This window comes from Hyperolius riggenbachi, chromosome 5 (genome assembly GCF_040937935.1).
Source record: "Hyperolius riggenbachi isolate aHypRig1 chromosome 5, aHypRig1.pri, whole genome shotgun sequence".
Classification (NCBI taxonomy): domain Eukaryota; kingdom Metazoa; phylum Chordata; class Amphibia; order Anura; family Hyperoliidae; genus Hyperolius; species Hyperolius riggenbachi.
This window is the reverse complement of record NC_090650.1, coordinates 80,653,285-80,680,953: the sequence shown is the minus strand read 5'-3', so window position 1 is coordinate 80,680,953 and position 27,669 is coordinate 80,653,285. Positions and strand designations below refer to the sequence as shown.

The following is a 27,669-nucleotide window of genomic DNA, read 5'->3' as shown; positions in this document are numbered from 1 at the left end:
ACCTGGGCTGATTCCAGTAGCTCCTTTGTGCTGGAAGATTGGTAGATCCTTCCCCAGCACACTGAAAATCACCTGACCCAGCCCACCTCCTCCCACTGAAGCCCCACAGTTCTGCAGTTCCTCTCTGGGCAGGCAATGCATCCACCATTTCAGGCAGAGGAGGAGGAGGAAAGAAAGAGAGTAAGGGAGAAAAGGATATCAGGATTGCCTGCAGTCAGAGGCAGTAAAAATTTCCAGTTCCTCTTATGGGTGTCGAAGAAGGGTAAAACTATATTAACAAACCCCATTTTACTCTAGAATGAGCATAGGTTCTTGAACATGAGCTACCATAACTATGAGATATTATCCACCAAGCTAGTTCATATTACCGCCACCCATGCACATGATTATGTGAAGTGACATCACCTCTGCTACATACAACACTTGCATCAATATCCTATTCACCGGTGACCGGCTATTACTGTGTATAATGTTATCTTTGAGATGAGGAATACAACTTTGTGACAAAACCGCTCCAGTTACTGGGTGGAGAATCAGAGCAGCACAATGCTGAGTTCCCTTCTCTGCTACATTGCCAGAGGCAGGAGAAATATACCTTCACAATCAACAGTCATTGGATCTGCTCCAGTTCTCTTCTACTTCCTACATCAGGGGTGCCACAAAAATGGGACAAAATCGAAAACTGGGACCAATTTGAGCACCGCCTCCCTCGAGGTAGCGACACACGATACAATAAAATGATCTCATTTTACAGCATTTCGATAAATATGATCGGATCCCCCCCCCCCCCCAAAAAAAAAAAAAAATCTAAAGTTTTCTTTTCTTTTTCCCATTCGACTGAAAATCTGATCTGTTCTTTTTCTATTTCTATCGATCCAGAATGCTGGAAATTTGTCTTCAATTTCTCTAAAGATTGTACGGTGTGAGTTAGATTGTCTATTTATTTATATACACACCCTAGCATTTTTCTCAGAGTTCCCAATCATTTTTCATCATAATTGGGGAAAAATTTAACATACAGTATGTGTGTGGTACATTGTAACATTTCAAAAATATGACCAGACAGAAAACTTGATTTCAATTCTTGCAACAGATATTGAAAACATTTGTATGGTGTGTGGCCACAGCATACAGTTTCCCAGAGTCTAGTGGACACTCTCTCTCCACAATACAGTCCCCCCCCCCCCCACACACCACCTTTGTTGCAGCCACACTATACATCCCATAGAAGAATGAGCCACTCTGGAGGATACCTAGCCCTGCCCTTTGGTTTAGGCGCCTCAGGAGGAACAATCATTTTGATTAATTATATTACACATCCTTTGCACCCATATCATTTTTCTCTGCACTAGGCCTTGTTCAGATTGTACATGCAGAACGGCCGTGCGATCGGAACGCGTATGCTTGCACACCATCTGTGCCATTTTGCTGCTGATCTCATTCACAACAGTGAATGGATCAGCACTGCGCTTTGCTGGAAAATGCATTCAGAAGTGCGATAGTGCATTGTACTGCTGCGCAGAAAATATATGCTCAACGTCATCAGTGCAGTCTATGCACTTCTGGCATTCTTGTGCGCATGTAGTGTGAACGAGGCCTAACAGCGCACAGGCCAATTCTTGTTTTTTTGTTATTATTGCCCTCTGCATTAGGAGTACAGAGATTTCACTTCCTCACCAACAGGAAGTTAGGATATCTCACCAACAGACACTGAGGTAAATTTATCAATGAAGATGTGAGGGGAAAAAAAAAAAAAAAATCAACAACAACAGAGCAGCTGCTAAAGGCAACCAATTGAGGCCTCAGCTGTTGATTAAAGCAAAGGCTCTTGACTGGCAGCTCTAAGCGACGTTTGCTCCAGTTTTTTTCTTGCACTTGTCTTAGTAAATCAATGTCGATGACAATTATTTTAAAACTGCTATTTGAATTTACTGCACAGAGAACGGCAGCTCAAACAGTGACAAGGGGGGGGAGGGGAAGATAAATGTTCCCCATAAATTCACTCTACATTCTGTCAGCAGGTGGAACACTGTCAATAAAGAAATAAGGTTGCAGGGTTATGCTATTACGCAACACCTTGGTCGCACTCCCATTCATACGATTCATCCATTCTTTGCTTTCTAGGAACAGAGTAAAAGAACCTTCATGCTTCTCTGCATAACTCACAAGAGGAAGCCTGCTGTGCATGTTATCACATGTGCCCAAACAGGAAGTGTATTGTCTGCTGGCAGAGGAACCGTAATCTTCAGCCTGTATATTACACTGCTTGTCAGATAAGGAATACAGAGCTTTTCAAGTCTGAGGATTAACGCCCATCTAAAAGCAAAATGTAAAAAAATGACAGCAGGGCTAATGCAAATAATACAGTATTGCCCTGACTTTACGTAGTGTGGTGGTGCTGCTTGATCCCCACCCCCTCCCTGAAATTATGGGCTCAGGCTACTCTACTCACACAGCTGGCCAGTCTGAGCTGCCACAAACTGGCCACTAGGTGGTGCATGTGCACACATCACCGCGTGTTCTATGTGGAGCTTAGAGCAGCCGGCAGCAGGTATGCAGGCATGGTCCGAGCTCTGATGTTTCAGGCAGGCTGTGGGGAGGGATACATACCAGCACTCCTCTACAGAAAATCACTGGTCTAAGGCCTCATTCACAGTGATGCAGTGCAATGACTGCTTTGTAACACTGATCACTGCACTGCATAGCACCACCTATGTGACAATGGCAGCGGGGTGCTCAGGGCCGGATCTGTACACTTTACCGCCCAAAGCCACGCCGGCGGAGCAGGCGGGGGGGGGGGGGGGGGGGAGCGGCGGCAGCACCACCACAGATTGTGAACGGTTTCAGACTGAAATCGATTCACAATCTGTTTGCAGTAAAGGCAGCCATATGATCCCTCTCAGATCCTTCTCTGATCGAATCTGATCAATCTGATGGCAAATCGACCAGTGTATGGCTACCTTAAGCTAAACATTCCTCTACTAGTCAATGAACTCACCCATTACACTAGGAACCAACAAGGATGCTTAGAAAGGTAGGAGAGGTGGGGGCAATATAGACTTAGTAATATCTCTAAACACATTTTCACAAGCAGTTTAACTGCAAGATAATTACATTTTTAATCAGGATCTCAGTATGGATTGCCAAGTTACCGAACAGGTGTGCTTGTACATAAAATGCCTGTAGCAAAAGAGAAAATTCCACATTTGCATCAACTGGTCCCCATCCTGAGCCTATTAAAGAGAACCTGAACTACTGCACAGGGAAAAAGGAAAACACAGAGAAATCCACCCTGAGTGGATTTAGAGAGAAGAGCATGTCTAATTCTCCCTCATCAAGTAATCACAAGTGTAATTTGAGCTCTCAAGTGTGCCAGCACAGGAATTCAGCAGTCTTGTGAGACACAGCTAATATGGAAACACAGGAGGTTAACCCTTTCTCTGCTTTCATGAAAGCAGGAAGTAGACACTGCAGATTTGTTGCATGAGTTCTGTAAGCTGTTACAAAGAAATGGTTTTTCTTTAACCACTTGAGGACCGTGGTGACCAGGCAATATTCTACTGACCAGGCAATATTCTACTAAAATGGCCACTGCAGCTTTAAGGCCAAGCTGCAGGGCCGCACAACTCAGCACACAAGTGATTCCCCCCTCATTTCTCTGCACCAACAGAGATCTCTGTTGGTGGCATCTGATCGCGCCATAGTGGTTTATTTTTTTAATAAATATTTATATATTTTTTTTTTTTTTAAATGTGTGGGTTTTTTGTCCCACTCCCTCCCTCCCCCCGCCAGCCAATCAGCGTGATCGACTGTCATAGGCTTCAGCTGATCACTCCACAGCCTATGGAGGGGACAGCCGTGTCACACGGCTGTCCCCAGTACAGCACAGCTGCAGATCGCAGTATTGTACACAGGTATTGGACGGCGGGGCGGCGTTCCGCCCCCCAAGCATGAGATGCGAGCGATCTCCTGCTAGCCCCATAGAAGACCGCTCACGCCAATTGGCATAGAGCAAAGGACAACTGAGGCAAGAGAGATATGGAGGCTGCCATATTTATTTCCTTTTAAGCAATACCAGCTGTCCTGCCAGTCCTCTTCCTCTAATACTTTTAGCTAGAGTGGCTGGAATGTGTAATGGTTAAGGGCTCTGACACAGGCGACCTGGGTTCGAATCTTGGCTCTGCCTCTTCAGTAAACCAGAAACTATTCAGGAGACCTTGGGCAAGACTCCCTAACACTGCTACTGCCTATAGAGCGCATCCTAGTGGCTACAGCTCTGGCACTTTGAGTCCGCCAGGAGAAAAGCGCGATATAAATGTTCTGTCAGCTATAGACCCTGAACAAGTTTATGCAGATCAAGTGTTTCTGAACAGATTGTCAGATCAGACAAGATTAGCTGCATGCTTGTTTCTGGTGATATTCAGACACTATTGCAGCCAAATAGATCAGTAAGGTTGCCAGGCAACTGGTATTGTTTACAATAAAATCAATATGGCAGCCTCCACATCTCTCTTGCTTCAGTTGTCCTTTAGGCAGGGAACACACTTAGCAGAATCGCATTCTTTTTCCCCATAGCACATAGTGGGAAACACATACAATTCTGCTAAGTGTGTTCCCTGCCTTAATAATTATTATGCAGTTTCTTATCTTTTAGAGCAGATAGGAACTTCTGAGTTCAGGTCTGCTTCAATATAGACATCCAGTAATCTCAAAAGTGTATTCCAATCTTCCAGCCACTAGGGGGCTTCAAAAAAGTCTCATCTGTATCAAAAATAAATAAAAATAAACATCTCACTGCATACTTCCGCACCTTCTCATAGTTGAATGTTTGAGATGTGTTCCAAAAAACAAAGAACAATGGCAGCAGTAGCCCAAATAGGAATTGCAAGGAGATTGGTTCAGGTGTGGAAAGTATGGCCATTCTAATTTCTTACAGGTACTAAGGTCACTTTAAGGGCCCGTTCACACTGCACGCGTTTCCATATGCGTTTTGGAAACGCGTGCGGGGGGGCCGACACGCAGGACATCAGACATTGCATAGAGTGCAATGTCTGATGTTCACACAGCATGCGTTCCGGACCTGTGCGGTCCGGGAACGCATGCTGCACGCAGATTTTACAAAAACGCGCGGCTGTCCCATTCACTTTTCAGTGATGGGATCAGCCACGCAACACATACGAACGCGGATGGCGTGCGTTCGTACGCGTTGCGGTCCGCATGCGTTGCGGTCCGCATGCGTTGCGGTCCGCACTTTGTAGTCTGAACGGGCCCTAAGTGTAACAAACTATGTATTAGGGCCAGTTTTCACTAGAGCGAATCTGCATGCGTTTCCTGCATGCAGATTCGCATAGACAATAAAAGTGGATGGGACTGTTTCCACTTGTCAGGATTTCTGAGCGTTTTTTCTGTGCAGAAAAAAAATCTGCACGGCAGAGCCATCAGAATTTGCATACCGCATTGCAATTCGCATACAATGTATTTAATAGGGAATTCGCATGCGGTTTTGGTATGCGAATTTTCATGCTAATTCTCATGGAATCAATGGAAAAGCACACAGGCACTGCCATGGTTAAAGTCGCATACATCGTCATCCATGCGAAATTCGCATGAAAATTTTTAAGTGGAAGCGTACCCTAAAAGTCACAGAAAACTGATAATAGGTCTTTCAGAGTGAGAAAGAATCAAATAGCCTATTATGAGAAGTAATAATCTTCAATTCTCCGAAAATTAAATATTACAAAGTCATTTGTAACTAATGTTGGTGTTACTTTGGCACCATTTCAGTAGCGAACAAGTAGGGTTGCCACGGCATACTGGTATGACGGTATACCATGGTTTGATTGTGCATGGTAATCATACCATGCACAATCTTGTTTTACCGGTTTTCGGGGGGCGGAGGTACCGGGGGCGATGAGACGTAGCGGCGGGCACAAGAACAGCGGTGGGGATAAGTAAATTATCACTTGCCAGGTCCTGCACGCTGTACTGGCTTCATTCTTCTCCCTGTTCTTGCGTCACATTTCCCTGAAACGGCGCCCCCTGGGCGTTATTACAAGGAGATGTTGCAAGAACAGGAAGTAGAATGAAGCCAGTACAGCGTGTAGGACACGACAAATGAGTATTTACTTAGCCCTGCCGCTGTGTCCCCCCTCACGTCCCCTGGCTCTCTATACTGCAGGCATCTATCCTTGCTACATCTATCCCTGGTTACCTATGATGCGACCACCTGATTCTGGCTACACCTATCCCTGTCTACCTATGCTGCAGCCACCTACTACTGGCTACACCTATCCCTGGCTACCTATGCTGTGGCCACCTACTACTGCCTACACCTCTCCCTGGCTCCCTATGCTGCGGCCACCTACAACTGGCTACACCTATCCTTGGCTACCTATGCGGCGGCCACCTACTACTGGCAACACCTATCCCTGGCTACCTATGCTGCAGCCACCTACAACTGGCTACACCTATCCTTGGCTACCTATGCTGCGGCCACCTACTACTGGCAACACCTATCCCTGGCTACCTATGCTGCCTGCGGCCACCTACTACTGGCTACACCCATCTCTGGCTACCTATGCTGCAGCCACCTACTACTGGCTACTCCTATATCCCTGGCTACCTATACTGCGGCCACCTAATTCTGGCTACACCTATCCCTGGCTATCTATGCTGCGGCCTCCTGCTACTGGGGTGGGGCACATTATTTAATGTAAGGGGGGCCCCGGGTCCAAATATTTGTATAATACTGTATACCACAATACAGTCATACACGTGGTATTTTTTTTGACTGTTATACCTTGGAATTTCATACCATTGCAACCCTACGAACAAGCGGATAGAATCAGGGGGAAATCATTGCTTGTGCTTCACAACGAGTTTTATGCGAGTCCAACACTTCCTACTCCTGGTTTCGGAAGAACGAAGCATTGGCGTCATATGAAAGGCGTCGTGGAGTGCAAGTGGTGAACTACCCCTGACCCTGTCTGCTTGTTTGCTACTGAAATAGAGCTGCAGTGTGGTGTTCGGGTGTTCCGAATTTGATATGCCAAATTCAAACAACACGATTTGTAAAAGTCTCTAAACCTACTTTTTCATTAGTTGCTTAACGAGCAGACATGCATTGTAGCTTTGTATGGTTGCACGGAGCTGACGTGTAAAGAGATGTTGCCTTCACTGCACTACGATAAACAACTTTTCTAAAAGGCAAGTGCTCTTCTCAATGCCTTGCTGTCACTTGCTACTTCTTTGCTTTTAGTTAGGGTTTAATATTGGCAGGTAATCACTATTTACCAAGTACATAGGAGAAAGGGTGTAGAAGTGCAAACATTCTTGGAAATGGTCACTACACTATAAACAAAGGTAGGGGAAGTGCAAAGTACTGATATTGTGTAGTATTACATTGTACTGTCATATTGATTATACTGAAAATTCCAGAAGCACTTGTGTTGAAGTTAAAAATGTAATCCATAGCACTTGTATGGATCTAGCCATAGCATTTAGGTGTGTCCCCCTGATAGATGAGATTACACAGTCTAATGGCCAGTGTTATCTAAAATCTACATGGAGCCACTATATATACGCTTTAGTAGGAACGATAATCAATAGCTGATGGCAGAGCACTTCCTTTTCTGTCAAAAGTATGAAGTGTGTATGTGTCAAAAGTATTAAATCTGTATAAACCTGACATTATATTCAATAACAGGTTTTCCTACTTTTTATATCCCATAAAGTTATCATATTTGCCTTTGTGCATAAGTATTATTATTCATTTAGAAATTACAAGTTCCCAAAGTACTTTTTTTTTGCTGAGAGCTGACATTTCATTTTATTCATAACTGTTGTATTCATATTGTAATGTACCCAGAAATGCTTTCTGAGTATCTGTCTGTGTTCTAGAGTGTCTGAATTGCCAGAGAGAATGTATCATTCCTCACTTGATACAATTCAGTAAACACAAGATAATGTAATCTCCAGTTCGGATGTGTCCAGCTTTCCCTGCAGGGAGCTTGGAAGTCCTGTGTTTAACTAGTTGAATGCTGTTCTATTAGAAAAAAAAAATGGTGGTAGTATATAATATGCTGTAAATAATCTTTTAGAGTATAGAAGAAATGTTTGGTTTCATATCACTTTAAGTGTGTGTGTCAAAATAATTAAGTGTGTGTCAAAAGAATTAAGTGCGTGTGTGTGTGTCAAAAGAATTAAGCGTGTGTGATAAAATGAACCTGTCAGGACAGAAGTTTGCTTGCATTTAAACCCTATGCCACATATCTATAAGCTCTTTGATTATGTGAAACAGATCAGTTTTGAGAAGCCTGATCAGGGGTATTTCCACCAGGCATTTCCTGCACCACAGACTTTATAGCTGCAGGCTGCTATATTCTCAGAGACCTGTCTGTGCTCCTCCTCCTTGCAGTATGAATGAACAGGATTACTCAGCAAGCAGCAGCAGTCGCTTGCACAAATCTCTTGTTAATTCTTTTAGTTCTGCTGATTCAGGTCACATGAACAAAGGCTAGTTTGAGTCATGCCAATGAGGGCATAAGTGTATCTCCTGCAAGTCCTAGACTGAGAAGGTAAAAAAAAAAAAAAAAAAAAAAAAAAAGCAACATTCCAGATGTTTTATCCCACAATGCCCAGATCTAAATGGCAGACACACAAAAAAAAAAATACAATATTTTTTTTTACTTACAAAAAGCTGAAGAAATTTGAGGATTCTCTTATGGGTAAGTATATAAAGTGCATTCCCACTGACAGGGTCGATAACCGGCAATCTGTGGATTTTGTTTTTGATCAGTGAATAGACTGCATCATACAGGCTGTAAGGAAAAAAACAGACTATATTAGCCAATGTCATGTTAGTTGTAGTTCGTATTAGAAGGACTGTGTAGACACTACGCTGTTGTGATTAGTGTTTGTGTTCAAACTCGGCAACATGTGGTTTGAAACTTGAACACATGCATCGAGCACCATTCCAGCACCACGTAGCAGGACAGTGTGCCTTTTATCTAACGCCGCCTGCACAATACACTCCATGTCAGTGTGACCCCAAGCGGTGCACTAGATGCCGACCTCGGGAGGTCGGCATCTGCACCGGAGGGCACCCCCGGGCCACCAGTGGGGAGCGGAGCTGCAGCGAGGACACAGGATGGCTGCCAGGGGCTGGAGGAAGCCCCGGGTAAGTAGATTAAGGCTCTGTTCAGACTAATAACCCATTCTGTAGGCCTAAGCCCTCAATCTAAGCATGGTTATGCCACAAAACAACAGCACATCAAACTTAAAGAACACCTGAACTAAGAAACATATGGTGTCTGCCATATGTATTTCCTTTTAGACAATGCCAGTTGCCTGGCAGTCCTGCTCTGTCTTTAGCTGCAACAGCATCTGAACCACACACTTGAAACAATCATGGGGCCAATCTAGTCAGTCTTCAGACAGAAACATCTGATCTGCATGCTTGTTCTGGGACATTATGGCTAAAACTATTAGAGACAGATGATCAGCAGGGCAGCCAGGCAAGTTGGACTGTTTAAAATGAAATAAATATGTCTGCCTCCTTATTCCTCTCACTTCAGGTGTGCTTTAAGGTCTGAACTACAATTAAGATAGGTTGTTCTATACAATACAATAATACAATACAATAGTATTTCTATAGCGCTTTTCTCCTATAGGACTCAAAGCGCTTAGGCTCTCTCAGATTCAGTAATTGGTAGTAGGATGAAGTATTCACACAACAAAAGTTATATTTCTGCAAATGCCAAACTGAACAGGTGGGTTTTCAGTCTGGATTTAAACCCCTCTAGAGATGGAGCTGCCCTGATCTGTTGAGGTAAGGAGTCCCAAAACGTAGGGGTAGCATAACAGAAGGCTCTGGGACCAACAGTTTCCAAGTGGACTCTGGGTATGACTAGATTATTAGAACCTGTGGATCTGAGAATGCGGGGATTGCTATGCAGCTGCAACATTTCTTTCATGTATCCAGGCCCCAGATTATTCAGGAATTTAAATGTCAGTAGGCCGATCTTGAATAGGACCCTCCATTCTATAGGTAGCCAGTGAAGGGAGTGCAGGACTGGCGTTATGTGGCAGTGACGGGGTTGGTTGGTAAGCAGTCTGGCAGCAGTATTTTGTATCAGCTGTAGGCGGTACAAGACCTTTTTTTTGGAAGGCCAGTGTAGAGAGAATTACAGCATCTAAAAAGAAAACCAGTTGAATCAGGCACTGCAGTGAACTCTGTTTTAATGGTGTTTTCAAATGTGGATAAAAATCACCATTTGTATAAAAAATTGTAACATTCAGAGAGGTAGGTACAAAAAAATCATCATCTGTGAAAAATCATCATGTGCAGACATCTTGTGCATTCAAACAGTTGCATGAGGAGGATGTCCTACCATATCAGAGGGTGGCGGTGGTGGGTGCAGGGCAAAAACGATAGCCTAACGGTCGTTTCGCACGACGGTGCTTCTTCCGAGGCTGATCCACGTCAGCCTCAAAAGAAGTACCGCCGTGCGAAACGGCCCATAGGCTATCGTTTTTGCCCTGCACCCACCACCGCCACCCTCTGATATGGTAGGACAGATGATGATTTTTTTGTACCTACCTCTCTGAATGTTACAATTTTTTATACAAATGGTGATTTTATCCACATTTGAAAACACCATTAAAACAGAGTTCACTGCAGTGCCTGATTGGTTTTCTTTTTTGATGCTGATGCTATGTGTATGTTTCGCCATTTAGTCATGAGCACGCAGTATCTGTAAAATTATCAAGGTGGCTTTTTGAGAATCCGTCTACCCTTACTCCCAGTGACACGGCTACAGATCCCGTAGTGCCGGCAACCCTCTATTCCTAGAGAGCATTACAGTAGTCCAGTTGGGATGTGATGAAGGCATGAACTAAAGTTGGTAGATCTTCTGGGGGGATGAGGTGCTTGATTTTTGCAATGTTCTTCAGGTGAAAATAGGATGATTTCACCACAGCAGAGATTTGTGTTCTGAAGTTTAAATCCCCATCAATTAGAACTCCCAGGCTACGCACATGATCAGAGCTGTGTAGATCCGTGCCTCCTATTCCCAGTGGTGAAGACTGCAAGTTAAGTTGTTTTGTTGTCATGCGCTGCCCTCCGATCAGAAAGACTTCCGTTTTGTCTGCATTCAGTTTCAGCCAGTTGTCATTCATCCATTGCTGTAGTTCACTATAACAATTTTCTAATCATTTGCACCTGATCTGAATTTAGGTATATCAGGATGTGATAAAAATAGAGGCAGATTTTACATTTTCACATTTAAATGTTTACATTTATATTTATTTAGGGTACAGAGTGGGTCACAAAATGTAACTTTTGTATGATATTTGTGACAGAGATGCAGCCTTTGTGAACCCCACATACAACAATGAAACTCTTGATGGAAATATGTTGGCGCTTTATAAATACAATAAATAAATAAATAAACTCTTACCTTGCATCAGGCGTTATGTTCACCAAAGGCTTGAAGGTTTCTTGTAAATACAATTCTAAAAGACAAAACTAAGGTTTAGTGTGCTGTTTGTCATCATTTGACAAAACTCAAGTTTTTGTCGTTTTTCCATTTTAAATTGCCGAACAAAAATTACAAAAGTTTCGGGAACAACAAATAGCAGTAAAAGATTTCAATAGAATGTCATCATTGCTATTTTTTTTTCCTTTTACAGAGAGATTGTTCAACCAAAAAACTATAAACTTCCCTCAAAATAAACTCCAGATTTATTTTACATTTGTTTCTGCCAATTATTTCACTTAAAGCAGAACTGTAAATTCCCTGAAACAAACGGTTTCACTTACGTGGGGCTTCCCAAGACCCCAGCAGCAGTCTTGTCCCATGCCAGTCCTGCACAATCTTCCGTTCTCCCGCCGCGGTGCAGCTTCGTTACAATCGACTTACAAGTCGACAGCAACTGTGCCTGTGTGGACCGGGCTACGCAAAGCTTTCTTCGAGTTCCAGCCCGCAATAGCGTCCTGCGCTATGCCGGGTAGCCCAGGCGGGCTTGGGAAGCCCCAGGTAAGTTTCAAGGAATTTACAGTTCCACTTTAAAACAATACTGAATAATTCTGATTTACTAAACACATTACAATGGTGCGTTTATAATTTGTAATGAAGCCTCCAAAGGCTTGCTGTATCCTACTTGAGACCACCATCACTGCTTGAGACCCTCTGAGTTCTTGGCCACATTTTTCATGCAGAAGGGCAGCTGTACTGCGTCTGCTCAGTACGGCCACACCTGCGCAGTAGCACAGAGCCGCTTATTAAACAGCCTATTGCACAGGCGCAGTAGACACGCTCTTGTTGGATATGTTTAAGGGACCTGTGCGTGGCAATGGTGGTCTCCAGGATGACGTGGGAAGTGTGGCCACCTTAAAGGACAATCTAGAATTAAAAAAAAAAGTTCCCCTGGGGGGTACTTGCCTCAGGAGGGGAAAGCCTCATTAGGATCCAGAGGCTGGGACCTTCTTCCTGTGCAGCATGGATCCAGCGCTGAGATCAACAGACCGCAATATTTCAATATTTGCCTTTGGGATCCAGCGCAGGAGCAGTACCATCCTCCCCCTTGGGCTACGATGGAAATAGCTGAGCCTGATTGGGCCACTCTGCTGCGTAAGCGAGTGGACCAAATTGGGCTCAGCTAATTCTGACAGAGCCTGAGGGCCAAGATGGTACTGTACTGGTTCCCAACGGCCGACAAGCTTGATTTTCGGGGCCGGTAGTGCTGGATCAGGGCTACACAGGACGGGGAAAACCTCATTAGCATCCAGAGGTTTCCTCCCCTCCCGAGGTAAGTACCCCCACAGGGGGAATTTTTCAAGTTCATTAGAGATTAGTTTGTGACCTCAACAACCAGAGCTTACAGCTTTATTACTAATATGATTAGAACTGATTTTACTTTAAAATTTTTAAATCCTCACACATTCTTACCTCTCCAAGTCTCTATTTTGTGTTCCTCTAACTCATAGATCTGTACCTGTAATAAACAATCAAGACAGAAAGTTGCTTTACAATGTTCCTTTCAGAGCATTAATATCCGTTCACTTAATTTTGGTACTCACCATTGGAGACTTGTAGTATCGATGTAATATGTTTATGAAGTCTGTAATTGTTAACATACCTGGGAAAAAAAAAGAGGAAAATGCATCAATGCTGAAATCAGTTGTCTTTCTTCACAATCTAGCAAGTTAGAAGTATAAAGCTCGGTAAACACGCTAGATGGGGGGGGGGAAAAAAAAAAAAAAATCGACCAAGGCAGCCAATAATGACCACCTCTCCTGTGAATCCAGCACGTGTACAGTAGCCCCCAACCCCTCGGACAGCAATGGGCCTGTCGGATCGCTTCGGCCAAAAGCATTGTTCTCCCCATTTACACTGCCCACCGCATGATGTCACTCCCGTGCTGCTCTGCCCCTGCATAGTAGTACATCAGTACAGCCTCAGCCCTGGTATGTCGCTTGAGGGATCGGGTGGGCGACATGCCTCATACATGATTTTGCCCCACTTTCATGTGGAAGGCATGATAAAGACAGTGAAACATGGCACCATAGCTAAAGGCTACCCATAAACAGGTGCATCTCATTCACAACTGTTTATAAAACAGCAAAGAATTTGATGGTCTTCTGAACTTTAAATAACTCTACTTTCCACACAGTTGCTCGTTCATAACATTAGCTTTTTATAACAAACTTAAAGGGAACCTGAAGCAAGTAAAATTATTTAAAATAAATACATGATGTAGCTGCAAATAATTGTTATATACTAACCTTACCATTGGTTCCTCACAGAAGGTCACCATTTTCTTCTTACAGGGATCCCTTCCAGTTCTGACAATATTTTGTCAGAACTGAAATATACCAGTTGCTGTCAGTTATATATCAGCGGCTGTCATTTACAACTGAATGTGCAAGGTAATGTCCATGTTTCCCTATGGCTCAATTGGGCGATATCACAGTTTAACAGTGTGCTGACCAGGAAGCTGTAATGGGGTAATGGCCCTTTTTAAAATCGAGGGAGAATTCCATTTATCACAATACACAAATGGGATGCAGGAGAGGAGAAAGAGATTGAGGAGTAGAGATTGAGGAGTAGACCACACAGAAGGTAAGTATGACCTGTGTATGGTTATTTTGACTTTTTATTCTCAGTTCAGGTTCTCTTTAAATCGATTTGGTCTGTTCTGTTTTCCCATTGTAAAGTATAGTAACATAAGAAGCACCTGCTCTAAGCTCTTTCTGGTGTCACCAGTATTTTTTGGAACAATGATCACCTGATCTCTGCCAAAAAGTAAGGTGAAGTACCAGTTGGTCTACTTTGGCTGCCTCCTCCGGTAACAACTCCCATTACTACCTGTGAAAGTAGAGCAGTAGGCTGTGTAAACCAGGATAGAGCACATTTTAGAGTAAAAGTTAATACAAAACCTAAACAACAAAAGTACAATACAAAGGGTGTGAGCCCTGCTGATAAGAGCGCCTATAATACTATAGACTGTGATGCTTAACCACTTAAGGACCGCGTGATTTTGCTATGATCTGTGGTAGGTGGGCTCTTTAGCCCCCAGCCCAGATCAGGTTTTACAACAACAACAACAAATAACATTTGTAAAGCGCTTTTCTCCCGTGGGACTCAAAGCGCATAAGCATGGCTCCGACCATCGTGGTACAGAGGAAGAATTTTATAAATCTGGAAATGCCAGGCTAAACAGGTGGCTTTTCAGTCTGGATTTGAATAGCTCCAGGGATGGTGCTGTCTTTACTGGGTGTGGTAGGGAGTTCCAAAGAGTAGGGGCAGCATGACAGAAGGCTCTGTCTCCAGATTTTTTGAGGTGCACTCTGGGAGTGACCAAGTTTATAGAACTTGCTGATCTGAGGTTGTGAGAGGTGTGGTGCAGCTTCAGCAAGTCCTTCATGTATCCAGGGCCCAGATTGTGCAGGGATTTGAATGTCAGCAGTCCAATCTTGAAGAGTATTCTCCATTCTACTGGTAGCCAGTGCAGTGAGCGAAGGATCGGTGTAATGTGACAGTGGCGAGGCTGGTTTGTTAGCAATCTGGCAGCAGCATTCTGCACTAATTGCAGGCGACGCAGGTCTTTTTTGGGGAGGCCAGCATAAAGGGCATTGCAGTAGTCCAGCCGTGATGTGATGAAGGCGTGGAGTAGGGTTGGAACATCCTCTGGGGGAATCAGATGTTTAATCTTTGCAATGTTCTTCAGATGAAAGAAGGAAGATTTAACTACAGGTTTTAGGCAGACTTCCCCCCCTCCCCCTTTTTTTTCCCCACTAGGGCGATGTCCTGCTGGGTGGGGGTCTGAGCGCCGCCGCCTATGTGTTTAGCGGGGGGGGGGGGGCCTCCTCAAAGCTGGGGATCGCCGATCTCCTTTACGGCGGGGATTTCTTCCCCGCGTGTTTACATTTCGCCTGCGAGCCGCGATTGGAGGCTCGCAGGCTGTTCACAGAGCCCCCGCCGTGAACTGATATAAAATAGTTTCCATGGAAATCCACAAACGACCAGCCGCCGCCTATCGACGTTGGCTGGTCGTTAAGTGGTTAAACTGGTCACATGGCTGGTGGCGATCAGGAAGCCTGTTAACCGGCTCACACAATGATAGGTTTAAATGTAATTCCTGCGTTATCAGGTAAAGCTTTTTTTTAGATAAGAGAACGTAGAAACAGAAGTCCCCTCAGAAAAGTATACACATCTCACAACTAAACAACTTTGTCACCAACATATTTTTCAGAGATATTAAAAACCTTATTTCATGTGCTAGACCCATGGTTCTTAACATTATTTTAGCGTGTACCCCTTATGAAAGCCTGTGCTTACTATTCCTGGTAAGGTAAGAATTATCTAGGTATCCCTTGACATATGCCGATCTCTTAAAAATTCTGTGAATAAAAGATTACAAATGGCAGGCAATATTTGGAAATCATCTAAACTGTATATTTAGATTTGTTTTAAAACTAATTCTAATTTAAACTACAAAACTTCTTAATTTACTTAAAAGGTGCCCCCTCTGCAGGTTTTAAAATCACAGTTTGAACTTACCTGGGGCTTCCTCCAGCCCACCGTAGGCCGCGAGGTCCCCCAGCGTCCTCCTGGTCCCACTGGGGGCTCAATTAATTGGCGACTTCTGCATGAAGTCACTACTACAAGTCACCTCCGCGGATGTTATGCGTCATCTCGCCAGCTGGCGTGAGAGTCCTGTGCACGCTCGGTTCAGAGTTAGAGAACTGTACATGGGCGGGACTCTAACACCGTCCAGCGTGAGGACGCGAAGCGGCTGGCATGATTACATGTAGTGTGCGCGGGGGACTCGTACTGGCGACTTTAGACTGAATTCGCCAATTAACTGAGCCGCCAGCGGGACTGGGATTGGAGCCAGGAGGACGCCGGGTAACCTCACGGTCTACAATGGGCTGGGAGGAAGCCCCATTAAAGTTCAAATTGTGATTTTAAAAACTGTTTAGGGTCCCTTCAACTTTATAGTTGAAGGAGCAATCACACACACCTCTCCTCTGACGCGATCAGCAAAAGCAGACACTAGGAAAGCCGTGAAGAAGAGGAGAGGTCTGTGATCGCCGTGGTAGCTGTGGACTAGGTGAGCTGCGCTCCCGCTTCTCATAGGTATACACTGGGGCAGAGGAGGAAAACACACATGGGGGGGTTTGGGGGAGATGTAAGAGCGGAGGACACACGAGGTGAGTAAAGCACAAATAGGGGCAGGGGAGGACACGGGGGGAGCAAAGCGCAAACAGGGGCAGGGGAGGACACACAGGGGAAGCAGAGCACAAACGGGGAAGGGGGGGGCAGAGGAGCACACGGGGGAGCAGAGCTCAAACAGAGGCAGAGGAGGACACATGGGGGAGCAGAGCACAAACAGGGGCAGAGGAGGACACATGGGGGGAGCAGAGCACAAACAGGGGCAGAGGAGGACACATGGGGGGAGCAGAGCACAAACAGGGGCAGAGGAGGACACATGGGGGGAGCAGAGCACAAATGGGGGGGACAGAAGGGGACACAGTCCTTGGGAAAGAACATCTAGAAGATGCTCCTGGACCAAGGACGCACCGGGTTTAGTGAAAAAAAATCCCCCTGGTTTTGCCCTCTTTAATCAAGCTGCGTCTTATAGTCTGGAGTGTGTTATAGTAACCATTTGGATTATGAATGTTAAAAGGTTAAAATTTAACCTTTACACATAAAATAGTACTAGGAGATTTCACGAAAGTCATATTTAGAAGTAGAACAATCAGAGATTGAATTGTTTATTCCATTAGTTTATTTTCAGTTCAGGCTTGCTTCAAGTGTCAAAAATTGTTAATTAGTTTCATCAAAACAAACATTGAACACTGAACTGGATTTCAGTAAATAAATATTCAGTGAGTAAATACATTCAGCTCTGGAATCCTAGAATGGTGCTAGCAAGCCTCCATATGGTTATGAGTGCTAGACTTTAACACCGGAACTTTACCCACAAGCAACGAAGTTCGCCTTCTCTGCTCATGAGCATTCCTGCACTGTAGACATCAGCTTCATATTTCACAACTGTATCAGTGAGACAATTAAAGGGAACCCGATGTAAGAGGGATATGAAGGCTGACATGTTTGTGTCCTTTTAAATAATACAGATTGCCTGGCTGTCCTGCTGATCCTCTGCCTCTAATACTTTACGCCACAGACCCTGAACAAACATGCAGATCAGATACAGTATCTATGACAAATCTGACAAGATTAGCTGCATGCTTGTTTCAGGTGTGTGATTTAGACCCCACTTACCAGAAAGATCAGCAGCAATGCCAGGCAACCGGTATGGTTTAAAAGGTAATAAATATAGCAGCTTCCAATAGGTCTCACACCTCAGGTTCCTCTTAAGCTAGCCATAAATCTAGCAATTTTGTGGCCTGATAGAAAATTGGTGCATGTACTGATCAACAATTAGGCTAAAATTGGTCCAATGCATCGATCAAGCTGGAAAATCTTGGCGATAACGACTTGTAATATAGTGACGACCGATGAACCCCCAGCCGCTGTCTCCCAAAATGTAAATGTCCTTCAACCAGCCCCCTACCCCCTGGTGCCCATGCACTTTAATCTAGCCTGCTCCAGCGACTGCCGATCTCATTCGCTGTCCCCCCTCCATGGTATTCATGCCATGACATGGTGGCGCATGGTGTGACGGCGGCACTTGAGGGAGACAGCAGAGGAGACACGGGGTAGCTGCAGCAGGTAAGACCACAATGCACAGGCACTGAGGCCATGCGGGGGAAGTGTCATAAGACCGATTCAGATCAGGAACTGGCCTGCGCTGTAAGGGCAACCAACAGATCTCTCTCCAGTCAGATTCAAGATCCGTCCGTTGATCGATCTGCCTATACAGCATGCGTTAAAACGCCTGCCTCGCGCATTGCTTTGCATAGACCTCCCGGCGGCTACCATGAGTTTAGCTTAGGGATACCGCTCCTGGCATGTCCCCCTCCCCCTCGAGCTGAAATCGTGATTACCGCTAAGGAGGTTAAAAAACGCTTCCATTGACTTACGTTAAAAATTGCTGTAAAAATTGTGATCGCTATAAAATCAAGTCAATGGGAGTGTTTTTTAAAAAAGCTCTCGGAAAGCTCTGTAGCTCAAAAAGCATTTAGAAAAGAGCGTATAGGGTATCTGAGCCCTTATACTGCATGATAAGGCATCCATGCACTGCGGAGGGTTGTGTCTGTGTCTTACTCTCAGTAAATGAGTTATTTATATAGCAGTCTTTTATCAACATCTTTTTCCAAGAACCTCTCCAAACATACATTCCACATCAGAGCAGGACTGTATTTAACTCTGTCTCTATGGCAGCAGTTTACACTTCGGAGCAGATGTGCAGCGGCATGTGAAATTAGCTGGTGGTTAGATGGATGTGTTAGCTCTAAGTTCTGTAAACCAGTTCTGCTTAACTGTGAATATACTCAAAGTGGTGTTCACACATACAGCAAACACGTTCATATATCACACTCCGTGCCTCAAATTGCAGCAGTCTCTAGATACTAATGGGTCACTGCATGTCACATTGAAATGGATATCCAGCCTGAAAATGAATTTGCAGGGGTCCTCCTATCTAAAGAAAACCGAATGGTGTGTTTTGTTTTCTTCAGGGGCGGGGCTCTGCGCTGGAAGCCGTCCAATTTGGGCGCTTCAGGGATTACTTTGGGGCAAGACAGCAGAGGCAATTATAACTTTTCCTTAAGGCTGCATTTCCACTTGTGCGGTGCGAATCGCCGCGGAAAAAATTTGCATGCGGATGCGAAATTCGCATGCGGATCCATGCGAATTTGCATGCGAATTCGCACACGAATTTGCATGGATGATGATGCATGCGAATTTAACCATGGCAGTGCTGGTGTGCTTTTCCATTGTTTCTATGCGAATTCGCATGAAAATTCGCATGAAAATTCGCATACCAAAACCTCATGCGAATTTCCTATTAAATACATTGTATGCGATTCGCATAGCGGTATGCGGCACGCGAATTCTGATGGCTCTGCCATGCGAATTTTTTCTGCACAGAAAAACGCAAAGGAATCCTGACAAGTGGAAACAGTCCCATTCACTTGTATTGCTATGCGAATTTGCATGCGAAAAACGCATGCGAATTCGCGATAGTGGAAATGAGCCCTAAAGGAAGACCCCTGCAAATTAGTTTTCAGGCTAGATATCCGCTGCAAATTTCAAATATTAAAGATGGCCGTACACTATTCAATTAACACCTGATTTTTTGCTTTGAATCGATGTTAAACAACACTATGGTTCTAACTTTTGATTTTAGCCCGTAATATAGATCAAAAACAAAATCAGGTGATAGTTTAATATTATATGGCCAGCTTTAGGCTACAGAAGGGCTGCCAAACTGGTGTCCCATGGTCCGCACTCATTTGCCTAGACCGTTTGTCTCTGGCCCCCTCCTCTGGCTGGCCCACCGTTTGTTTGTGCTCGACTCTGCCCCCCAAAGCCAGGACATTGATGCTCTGCCCCCTCCAGCTGAAAAATCCAGTGACAGACACACCCCCTGCCCATTAAAGAGTAACTGTCAGGCTGCAGAAGCTAATTTAAACCTCTATTCTCCTGTGTTAAACAGTTTAGAAGGAAGCCCAAAAGCAATTAGTGAAGATAAAAATCTCAGTTACCTTTGATGTGTGCTTATCAGCAAATCTGTTATTCTTAAGAAGACGCAAGCCGCATATCATACTGCAAAGCATTCTGGGGCTCTCCCCTCGGCTGCTAATGAGACGTTACAGCAGCTTGTAATCGCGTAGCACTGATAAATCTCCGGGCAGAGTACACTGCAGGAGTCAGCTATTGTTCCTAGCCACATGGCTCATTAATATTCACTGCACACTGTGTAAGCTAGTACCAGCTTATCTGTGATCAGGAAGCAGGCAGGACATGAGGACACATTTGACAGAAAAACATGGAGCCTGCCATGAGCTGTCAGGAGCATCTATCTCTGCATATACTATATACAAATTCTGTGAAATCCAAACGTGGACAGTGAAATGCATATGTAATGTAAGTACAGCCAATCTTTAGCTACTGATATATGTTTATTTTCTCTGAGACCTTATACCTAACAGCTCCTCTTTAAGCTGGGCTAGAGTGTGGAATATAGGAGAAAGGGTAGCTGCTAATCTATACTCAACCAGCAGGTGGAAGGGGAGGCGTGTCTTTGGCCAGGATATGTAATGCTAGGTACACACCATACAATTTTGGGTTAGATAGATAATTTTCAACAATTTTCTGATCGATTTCTCATAGAAGTGAATGGAAATAGATAAAAAAAAAAATGATGACAGAATCGAATCGGAAATCGATCGGACGGAAAATCGTCCGAAAAATGCATAGTGTGTACCCAGCATAAGGCTGAAGGTGGCCACACACACACCATACAATTTTACATATCTTTCCAATTCAAGAATTACAATGAATTTTTCTGATTGTAACATTTCAAAAATCTGACCAATGTACGACACACAATTTTTAGTCATGAAAAAAAAAAAAGGGTTGAAAACTGAGAAAATGACTTGGGTGTTTATATTAATAAACTGACAATCTACCACACACCATTCAATTTTCATAAACATTGATCAGAAAAATCCACCACTCCTGATTGATTTTTACTGAATAAAAAAATAAAAAAATAAAAAAATGGGAAATCTGATAGGATTTCTTGCTTGAATAAAAAAAAAAAAAAAAAGCTTCAGATTTTTGGGGGAAATCCAATAGTTTTTATCCAATTGCCATAAAATCAGATCATTTTATTATATTGTGTATGTGGCCATTTTCTGATCAGCATACCACAGAATCCCCCTCCCCTGATTGGATAGTTGGTTGATATGGAGTGAATAAGTACTCCTGTGCATCAGCTGCAGGCACAGAGCTGCTAATGCCTGCTGTGCTCTGTTGCAGGGCCATCTGATTCACAGGACTGGCTGACAGAAACACAATTTAAAGGACAACTGAAGAGAGAGTAATATGGAGAATGCCATATTAATTTCCATGTAAACAATGCCAGATGCCTGGCAGCCCTATTGATCTTCTGGCATAATTAGTGTCTGCGTTAAAACTCTGGAACAGGCATATGGCTAATCCAGTAAAACCTGAGTCAGTTGAGTCAGTACATGATCTGCATATGCTTGTTCAATGTATATGGCTAAAAGAATTAGAGACACATGATCAGGACGACTGCCAAGCAACTGGTATTGTGTAAAGGACTTCCGATACAAAACATATAATTATTTTTTTACTCACCTGGGGCTTCTTCAAGCCCCTCGCAGCCGTCTCAGTTACTTGCTGCAGCGCAGGTCCTCTTCGGTGTCCCCGCTGGCCAGCTGCAATGACGACTTTTCTGCGACTGCATGGTCACTTGTGCCCGCACATTTCAGTCATCTGGTGCGTACAGCGCCTGCGCACAACTACTGCGCAGGAGCAGTATGCCTCGGATGATGTATACACACAGGCACGCACATTGGAAGTCCCACATTACCCTTACCTCGGGTTCCCTTTAAAGAGAAACCATAACCAACAATTGAGCTTCATCCCAATCAGTGGCCGATACCCCCTTTCCCATGGAAAATCTTTTCCTTCTTTCAAACGGATCATCAGGGGACTCTGTATGGCTGATATTGTGGTGAAACCCCTCCCACAGTGTGATGTCAGGACCATGGTTCTGACATCACACTGTGGGAACCTTGTTGCATTGTGGGAAATAACAGCTGTTTACAGCTGTTTCCAACTGCCAAAAAAGCAAGCAGCATCTCCTTCCAGTGACATCACCTGCCAGCAGTAAAAATCTCACCATGTGATAAATGTCCGAATGTAAATCAGGGAGAGGAAAGATTTTACAATGGGAAAACACTGACTAAAATTTATACATATTATTGTAAAAATGAAGCACTTTTTTATTATATTATTTTCACTGGAGTTCCTCTTTAAGGGTTTATGAAGACAAGTTAATTATAGTAGAACATTTTATCAGAATAGGTCACCCTGAAGTTCAGCTTTCAATGACACTTGCCAATAAATCTACGAAATGACTAGACAGGATTTTTTGGAAGGATTCCCCAGTGCACAACCTTACCTACAGAGTAATATGTCCAGGAAACTGTACATGTGTAAGAAAGCATTTTTTTTTTAATACAAATCTACAAGAGACTTATAAGAGGATATCTTATAAGTAGCGCTTTAACTTTGTTTCCAGCTGCTAGTTATAAATGTGATAAAATATGGGAAGTGTTCTTACCTACAAAACTCTGATTCTTTGTTTCCCATAACGGAGCAGCTCGCACACCATTGGCTACCAGTGCAAAAAAAGCCTTCTTTACCTACAAGAGGAAATACAAAGAGATTAATCAGTGATTATACCAAACTACTGTATATTCAAAGAGGATCAAATAAAGTGACATTCCAGATATTACTGAACACACACACACACACACACACACACACACACACACACACACACACACACACCTCTTTTAACCTCCCGAGCGGTATGGACAGAAATGTCCATTCAAAAAAACATGCTGTGAACAGTATAAACATGCATACACATCAATACTCTCCTGCACTGTATACTAGACCCTTGCTTGACACATTTTGGCAAGTAACAGGAAAAAAAAAGTTTTAAAAATAATTTTTATCACTGTTTGCACAGAAATCCTGGGGAAATTGAACGCTGGGTAGGTTAAGGCACTTGCAGTACCCAACTTGTTTTTGATGCTATTTATCTAGAATATATTCCTCTTCCCTTTATTTTCCCCTCCTAATGACATAAGACAGTGCACTTCCCAGTATAGACCTCAGTGGGAGTGTCTGAAGACTCTGGGAGGAGGGCGGGTAACGAATACACAATTAGTAAGGGGAGGAAAAAAAAAAGTGTGAGGGAGGAAATGATGTCAGGATTAGCTTCATTCAAGGCCCACCAAGATGGAAACTGTCTAGAATAGGATTCTCTGCTATTCCTTCATAAAATTCACAGGAATCATAACATGGACAATGCAATACATCTGTTATGTAAGTAGAACTAGTATTTATCTACTTATATAGGTGTTCTTTATTTTAAATTAGCATGGGTGTCACTTGTTCTTTAAGGCAGAGACTGTAAATCACCAGTTAAACACACAAGAGAAGTCCATGGGAATGAAGCTGCTCTTCTCATGGTGTCCTGATTCATGCTGGAACCAGCTGGAAGCAGTACAGCATGAAGTGTTTGCTCTCTGCTGATATCTGCACCTAGATCTTCAGCAGAGGTAAAAAGAGCCACGCTGTGACGCATCTTCCAGGCCTGGAAAATAACATACAGGAGCTGTATCTGCTCAGATCGACACGGTTACTTATCTACAGCCAGTAGTGAGGCCCAATTAATCACAACAAGGCTTAACAGTGCATGGGTTATAACTGGAAATCACAATCAGGTGTGTTACATCATATAGACCGCCATAAAGATTATATACATATCTACTCCTCTAGCCCTCGCATCCCTAAATTCCCAAAATGCTGACCATGTGACATGCAGTAGTGTATTAGACTGCAGACCATCTCCTCCTCTCCTTCAGGCTTTTACTGTGTGTCATATTATATCAAGGATCACCTTCAAAAGCTCAGCTCCCTACACAAGCATACATGAAAAAAAAGGCACCAGGAAAAAAGGGTGCAGGGTTTGCCGGCAGTAGAATATCGCTACAATAGCAACATTTTACTGCTGAATTCAAATAGTAAAATATTGGTAATGATTACCAATAATGGACAATAGCAAAACCTAATCACACTCTCACACAGAACCCCCCCCCCCCCCCTGTGGTGCCAAAACCTAAGAAACCCCCCTTGGTGATACCTAAACCTAAGACCCCCCCACCTAAACCTTAATTAATCCTCTGTCGTATGCAGCTAGGGAGGTAAATTTTGGCGCCTCCAGACATCGGATTAGCTGCAGATATACTAAACGAGATTGCGGAAAGCACCCAATATGCATGCCGCAATGAACTGAACACCAGCTAAATAACCAGCTTCAGTGGTTAGGACATTTGCCGGTTGAGCAGAGGGAATTCTCGAATAAGGAGGACGCTGGCTGAGAAAATCGGACACATAAACAAGTGTCCAGCACTGACATTTATAATAGGAGCGTGTTCGTAAAAGATAATCCCATCTACAAGTGCACACAGTGCAGCTGGAAGTCTAAACTACAGTCCCAGCGATACAGAAAATGATCAGGCAAGAGCAGAATAGAGATTCCTGCAGTGACTAACGTCTTTACTGGATGAGAAAGTTTAATACTTGTTTCAGTTTTCTTATCAAGTTAGCTGCAGATTCCTACACGTTATTCTTGCTCCTTTTTAATGATTTTATACCCATCCAAAAACACTCTGATGCTTTTTACCAGGCCATATTAAATACAGTAAGCAACAAGCCCAAATATTCCTCTCTGCACCTCAGGCCACAGAGTATGTATAAAAGAGCCCTGTAGCAGCTACAGAACCTTTTATTAAAAATGTAGCTTTTAGCACAGAATGATCGCCAATTCTTTAAGAAAGCAAACTTTAGTTTTTCTTAGCATTTTAGTAAGGGGGCTTTTAGGACCATTGTAGCCCCTCACACACTCCAATGAGTTCTGGTTTACTATGAGCTTGCTGGTTAGTCTGTAGCTGTTAGCACAGCACATCTATGTCACCTCATACCAGTCCCATGCTTGTTATCCTTATTCCCTTATTTTTTATTTATTATCTAATGCTGATTGAGCTGCGGGGGCATAACTAGAGGGGAGCAGCCCAGAGCTACTAATCTTCCCTTCCTCCAGTACAGGGTAATATACATCATATCAGGTGTTTTTGTGGCCACACTTGTTATGGGTGTGAAGATCACAATGGCCACACTTGTTTTAGGACCCTTGTAAGATGCCCTGAGGCCGTGAAGGTCACCAAGGCAAGGGAAGAAGTGTAAACATTTGGGGGGGCCCTATAAGCTATATATTTTTATTTATAAAAAACAGTTCTTAATTTGTTAACTGTCATTTACTAATACTGGATAACACAATTTGGTGTAGGTTGTAATCTTAAAGGGGTTTCTCATTTTCTTTTGACAGTACTTTCCTGTTTTTGGTTATGTATTCTCACGATCATGCCCCCATTTAACCTTGATTTTCCAGGGTTACGGTTCATCCTTTCTGGTTGTGTGTACAAGTTAGCATTCTCACCTGTGGCTCAAAAAAGTAGATTTATACTTACATGGAGCTTCTTCCACCACCCTGTAGTCTTTCAGGTCTCTCAGTGTCCTCTGCATCCCCTGCATTGTGTCAGAGGACACTGGTGTTTTTCTTAGATTTTTTTTTTTAAATTGTACTGCGCATGCGTAGAACGCTCTGGGTGAAAGGAGCATGATTGAAAAGGAGCGCAGATAGGGCCGCGCTTGTGCAGTAGCCCATGACTAGAGTTCTAGTTGGAGATTTTCAGAGTGGGCAGTGGCAGAACAGAGGGGGTACCAAGGGAACTGAAAGGCTATGGGGGAATGGAAGAAGCACCAGATAAGTAAAAAATATTTTTGGTCCAGTTCAGGTGTGCTTTAAAGAGACTCTGAAGTCTCCCATTACCTCTTTTTATATCAGATTCCTTTTGAGCACTAACACAAAGCTGAACCGCCGCATCCCCGCGGCCGTAGGAGGAGGTCTTTACCCCCCTCGAGATCCCCATCGCAAATCCCTCCGGTATTTCCTGGAGAAGGCAGAGCTTTTCGCTGTAGCTCTGCCTCCACTCTAATCAATTACGGCAGATTGCCACCTCTCCCTGCGGGGAGAGGCGGCAATCAGTGGTGATTGAATGAACTGGAGGCAGAGCTACAGCCCAAAGTTCTGCCTCCCTGGGCAGCAAAATCTGCCACTTCGAAAGTCGTAGGATTTGCCCTAGGAGTTGGGGGGGATAAAGGCCTCCTACGACCGCAGGGATGCGGCAATTCAGCTTTGCTGTTAGTGCTCAAGAGGAATCTGAATTAAAAAGAGGAAATTTGGGAGACTTCAGAGTCTCTTTAAGCTTCTCCCATTGGCCAAATGCCCCCATCTCTAGTGATACTAGATATGATGTCATTTGGCTAAGGTCATCCCTGCACACAGCTGATCTGCTGGGATGAAAGGACTGGTACCTGATCTGCACTGCTGTGTCCCCTCTTGCTGGCTGCCTCTTCCTCCTGTGTAATGTATTTATCAGGCACCTGCCCTGTCATCCATGCATACAGCTGATAACCTTGCTGTGTGGTGGGATGAAAGGACCGGTGCCCAATCAGCACTGCACTGCTGTGTCCCCTCTTGCTGGCTGCCTCTTCCTCCTCTAACTTCCGCTAGGGCTTATTTTCACACTAGGGATAATTTTGAGGGAAACAGGGTAGTAACAGGCTTAGTAGGCCCAGTGAAGCTTTTCTTCTAACGGTAAAAAAAAAAAGGTAGTGCATTCTCCCATTTGTGTAAGCTATTGTGCACGAGCATATTGTCCATAGCAACCATTCAGATTTCTTGTTTAATTTGCAAAACAGCACTATATCATGGGGCCTCTTTCATGAGGGAGGCTGAAGGAGTTGAAAGCATGGCCTGCCCGCTGCCCCCGTTACCCGGCCCAGCAGAGGCCGCCACCACACTGAGTGACATCGGAGCACAGCTGCACTGAGACGCAGCATGAGGCATATTTTTACTGCCAGGTAAGTACAACAAGCAGAGACTTCCAAGAGATACAGAAAACATGAACTAGAAAACCTACCAACTGCCAACCAGAAAACAGACAGGGGGAAGTCCTTACTAGCATCCAATGTATCTTTATAAGCATTTAACGTATTAAAGGGAACAGGAAGTGAGAGGAATATGGAGGCTGCCATCTTCATTCACTAATAATGCCAGTTGCCCGACTTTGGTGCTGATTCTCTGCCTCTAATACTATAAGTTGCTAGCCCAGAATGAGCTTACAGATCAGATGCTGCGACTGTGGTCTGACTCCTCTGGCTGCATGCAGGTTACAGGTGAGTGACATCAAAACAATTAAAGTCTAAAGCTCAGCAAGGCAGCCAGGCAAATTATATTTATAAGCAGGGCTGTGGAGTCTGAGTCATGGAGTTGGAGCAATTTTGGGTACCTGGAGTCTGAGTC

The 27,669-nt window shown here is 43.9% G+C and overlaps 1 protein-coding gene across 4 annotated transcripts in view; it reads right to left on the bottom strand.

Moving 5' to 3' along the window:
• The window catches only part of PRKAG2 (protein kinase AMP-activated non-catalytic subunit gamma 2), a 421,795-nt gene that overhangs the window by 27,609 nt on the left and 366,517 nt on the right, over positions 1 to 27,669 (bottom strand). For all 4 annotated transcript variants that reach the window (XM_068235913.1, XM_068235914.1, XM_068235915.1 and 1 more), the window contains 5 exons: positions 22,792 to 22,873; positions 13,082 to 13,140; positions 12,951 to 12,996; positions 11,460 to 11,514; positions 8,693 to 8,819 (listed from right to left, as the gene is read on the bottom strand). In XM_068235913.1, coding sequence (XP_068092014.1) covers positions 8,693 to 8,819; positions 11,460 to 11,514; positions 12,951 to 12,996; positions 13,082 to 13,140; positions 22,792 to 22,873 — 369 coding nt within the window. The remainder of the gene's footprint in view (positions 1 to 8,692; positions 8,820 to 11,459; positions 11,515 to 12,950; positions 12,997 to 13,081; positions 13,141 to 22,791; positions 22,874 to 27,669) is intronic.